The sequence below is a fragment of the Quercus lobata genome, chromosome 2 (assembly GCF_001633185.2).
Source record: "Quercus lobata isolate SW786 chromosome 2, ValleyOak3.0 Primary Assembly, whole genome shotgun sequence".
NCBI classification, from domain to species: domain Eukaryota; kingdom Viridiplantae; phylum Streptophyta; class Magnoliopsida; order Fagales; family Fagaceae; genus Quercus; species Quercus lobata.
The window spans coordinates 6,657,964-6,661,424 of record NC_044905.1 but is presented as its reverse complement, the minus strand read 5'-3'; the positions used below and the strand labels follow the sequence as shown (position 1 = coordinate 6,661,424).

Sequence of the window (3,461 nt, the reverse complement as noted above, 5' to 3'; positions counted from 1 at the left end):
CACTCTGCCTAGTCCACCCCCGATATCCAGGGCAGCCTCCTCATTGATAAGATCGAACGGCAGACCCCAAATTTGGACCCAGAAAGGAATGGACTGGAACGTGACTGTCCTTGCTGTCATGCCTAGCTCCCACCGTTTGAGGAGTAATATGTGCCCTTCGAAACTCCACGGACCATTGTGCACCACCCAGGTTAGCTGGCTCTCCATCTTGAACTTGAACTGGAAGAGACCTTCCCCCACGTCCACAATTTTTAAATCAGAGCCTAACTTCCAAACCGATCTTAGCAAAGCCTTTGCCGCACGCTGGTTGTAGTATTGTGTTGTGAGAAAACGTCCTATTAAACTAAGAGAGCATTCTTCCAAAGTTTTCCCTCGTTGGGTCCCCCTGACCTTGATAACCTCCCCTTCCTCCTCCGTCAAAGATATCCTCTGTAATCGGTCAATGAAAGCAGAGTCCATTCTTGTGGCGTAGAAAAAGGATAATATGGACTGTGTAAAGACTAGCAAAACACTCACCCACTACGGTGAGGAAGGAAGACTCACCCAAAAAGTGAGAAGAAGAGCTCACCTAGAGTGAGAAGAAGAAGGATGTCCAGAGGAATTTTGTTAGAACTCAATTTACCTCTTGAATCAGGTTATTAAATTTTGATCAATGTGAAAGAGTGCATTCAAATTTTTTTATTTTTTATTTAAAGAAAATACTTATTTCAACATTTACAAACCATTAAAATTTAGTGGGGCCATGAGTGGCTCTGCCACAATATGCATATAGGATTATATTATAGACATAATTTAATTTTCAAGCGAGCATGTCATTCTTCCCAATCGAGATGAGGTGACATAGTAAATGTGATTGTCAAAAGAGTGATATGAACGTCATGTATGAATAGCTTAAGTTTCTCTTATATGGAATACGTAATAATATTCATCATCATAATACCTATATAAATCACGAATATTATTATTATTCGTTTAGTCTTATTGATTAGTTCAAAGGTTTTCTTATATTGACTTTTAGCATGTACCAAAACATTAGGATCAATACACCAATTGGAGCACCGAAAGTATGATATTAAGTGCATGTCATGATATTTGACAAAAGTGTCATATAGGCACTGAAATTTCCATTTTACTTCATCAAAATCCATAAGAAAAATTCAACAACACTTAGAAGTACACTTGAGTTCTATACTTCTATTTAGACGGACTAACCCATAAAGCTCATGAGGTGCAGGCGTGGTGTGATGAGAACTTCAAGTGGGGTGGCTTTCAAGTTTGTGAGTCCAAAGCTCTCTGTCATATCAACCTTTACATTCGAAGGAGTAGAAATGTCATACATGTGTAAAAAACTAGCAAGTGCTAAGTGCACCATTTGAACTCCAAAAGATGCTCCAGGGCATATTCTTCTACCACTTCCAAATGGGATAAACTCAAAGTTTTGCCCCTTAAAATCAACATCCTTGTGGGTGGTGAGAAATCTTTCCGGCTTGAACTTTAATGGGTCTGACCATTTGTGATGGTCTGTTTGGATTTTCCAAAGGTTTGGGATTAGCCGGGTGCCTTTTGGGACATGATAACCACCTATGGTGCAATCCTCAGTGAATTCACGTGGTGCTGATAATGGTGCCGCAGGATACAAACGTAAAGTCTCTTTAACTATGGCTTGGAGGTACACCAACTTATTTATGTCCGACTCGTTTACAATTCTTTCCTTGCCCACTTGATTGTCAACCTCATCTTGGGCCTTTTTCAACACATGGCGGTTATTCAACAATAGTGATGTTGCCCAAGTTAAGGTTACTACAGTGGTGTCATTTCCACCTGCAATCAAATTCTGCAAAATGAAAATTGTTATTCATATCCAAACGATACTGTGAAACAAAGCAATCCATATCGTTTAAGTGGTTTAAAAACACAACAATATTATAGGCATGACAAATTTTATAAATGTTTTCACATTTTTAATGTAATAGATTGTGATTAGCGCAAAAATACTTTCATAACTGTTATGACATCTCTTTTGTCATACATCAATCATGTGAAATTTATCCTGTATTTAGACATATTGTTTAGAACATAGCTCATATCAACTTATTATTTTCTCCTTTTTAAGAGAGGAAGCACGCATACCAAACATGTGGCTTTGTTGACTGTGTCAGGATCATAACCTCCTAGGTCTGCTCCATCGGTGACTGAAAGCATTACGTCCATGAAATCTTGCTCTTTAGTTTCACCGGAGGCTCTCTTTCGCTTATGCTCTTCCAACCATTCCCTAAGAATGTTGTCAATCTCTTTTGCAGTTCTCTTCATGGCCTTTTCATGTCCACCCAAATCCAACCACCTAAGATATGGAATTGCATCCGACACCACAAACAAACCCAGAAAATGAAAGAAATCCCTCACCGCCTTTTGGCAGCATCGTGCCTCTTTTTCATGAACAACATCATGATTAACACCAAAGTACCGCTTTCCAGCGATCATTCTAAGAATCACGTTGAGACTCATGTCCCCAAACCATTGCTTCAACTCCACTAAAATTTGGTCTGACCCATCCTTTTCCTTGGTCCATAGTTTGTATAGACTTTTCAAGAACACCTCAACTTCAGAGACTCGAATATAGGCAAGCTGGTCAAGCCGACGGGTTGATAGTAGCTCTAACGTGATTATTTTACGCAATTCACGCCAATAGGGACCATGGGGTGTAAATCCAACCATGGCATAGTTATAGCCCATGTGTTTTGCGGCTACTAAATTGGGTCGCGATGACACAGCCAAGTCGTTGGTGGTGAAGCACTCTTTGGCCATGTCCCAACTGCTCACCACCAAAGCTGGGTGCAATCCAAGCTTGATGGTAAAAAGTGGTCCGTACTTGTCAGCCATGGCTCCCAAAGTTAGGTGAGGAGGTTGGGTTCCCCCTAATAGAGGGAGGTGACCAATTACAGGCCATGCACCAGGAGCAATAGGTACTGTTTTAGCTAAGCCAACTCTTGACCTCTTTAGAAGATAGTGGGAGAAAAGAATTATCGTAATAAGTCCAGCTATGGCAGAATATAGGGAAGGTGAAAGAAAATCCATTTTAGGCTAATTAAGGTTGCTGGAGTCCTATATATGGATATCTTTCTAATGAAATGTGTAAGCTTTTACAGACAAATATTTTGCTATTCAGGACATTTTGTGGATTAGCTTTTATTTTGGTACCATTAAGCTATCAGGGTGACTTAAGGTTGCAATAGCCGATTCAATATTAACCTAACCTTATCGTATGTAACTACCTAGTCTGGAATTCTGTACACTTCATCAGTTCCAAGCCGAAGTGTACTTAAGAGATCAAAAAAAAAAAAAACTAGTTCCATGTCTTATCTATACTATAAAATATGTAATTACAATATATACAACGCTCCACAGCGTTTGAATGTTTAGATTCTATTTGCTGATCGATATCATAGTCTTGTTCATCCCCG

The 3,461-nt window shown here is 39.6% G+C and overlaps 1 protein-coding gene across 1 annotated transcript; it reads right to left on the bottom strand.

The window, feature by feature from the left end:
- Positions 1–1,054: 1,054 nt before the first annotated feature.
- On the bottom strand, positions 1,055–3,237 carry LOC115975448 (cytochrome P450 CYP82D47-like). Its single transcript, XM_031096227.1, has 2 exons — positions 2,131–3,237; positions 1,055–1,834 (listed from the first exon to the last, which is right to left on the bottom strand). The coding sequence occupies exons 1-2, from the start codon at positions 3,073–3,075 to the stop codon at positions 1,208–1,210; spliced, it is 1,572 nt and encodes a 523-aa protein (XP_030952087.1). The 5' UTR covers positions 3,076–3,237; the 3' UTR covers positions 1,055–1,207.
- Positions 3,238–3,461: the final 224 nt, after the last annotated feature.

Excerpts from the sequence above, each read along its gene's own strand:
- LOC115975448 (XM_031096227.1), bottom strand. The coding sequence starts at position 3,075 with ATGGATTTTCTTTCACCTTCCCTATATTCTGCCATAGCTGGACTTATT. Across the intron at positions 1,835-2,130 it reads TCAACAAAGCCACATGTTTG|AATTTGATTGCAGGTGGAAA; the intron begins GTATGCGTGCTT and ends TTCATTTTGCAG.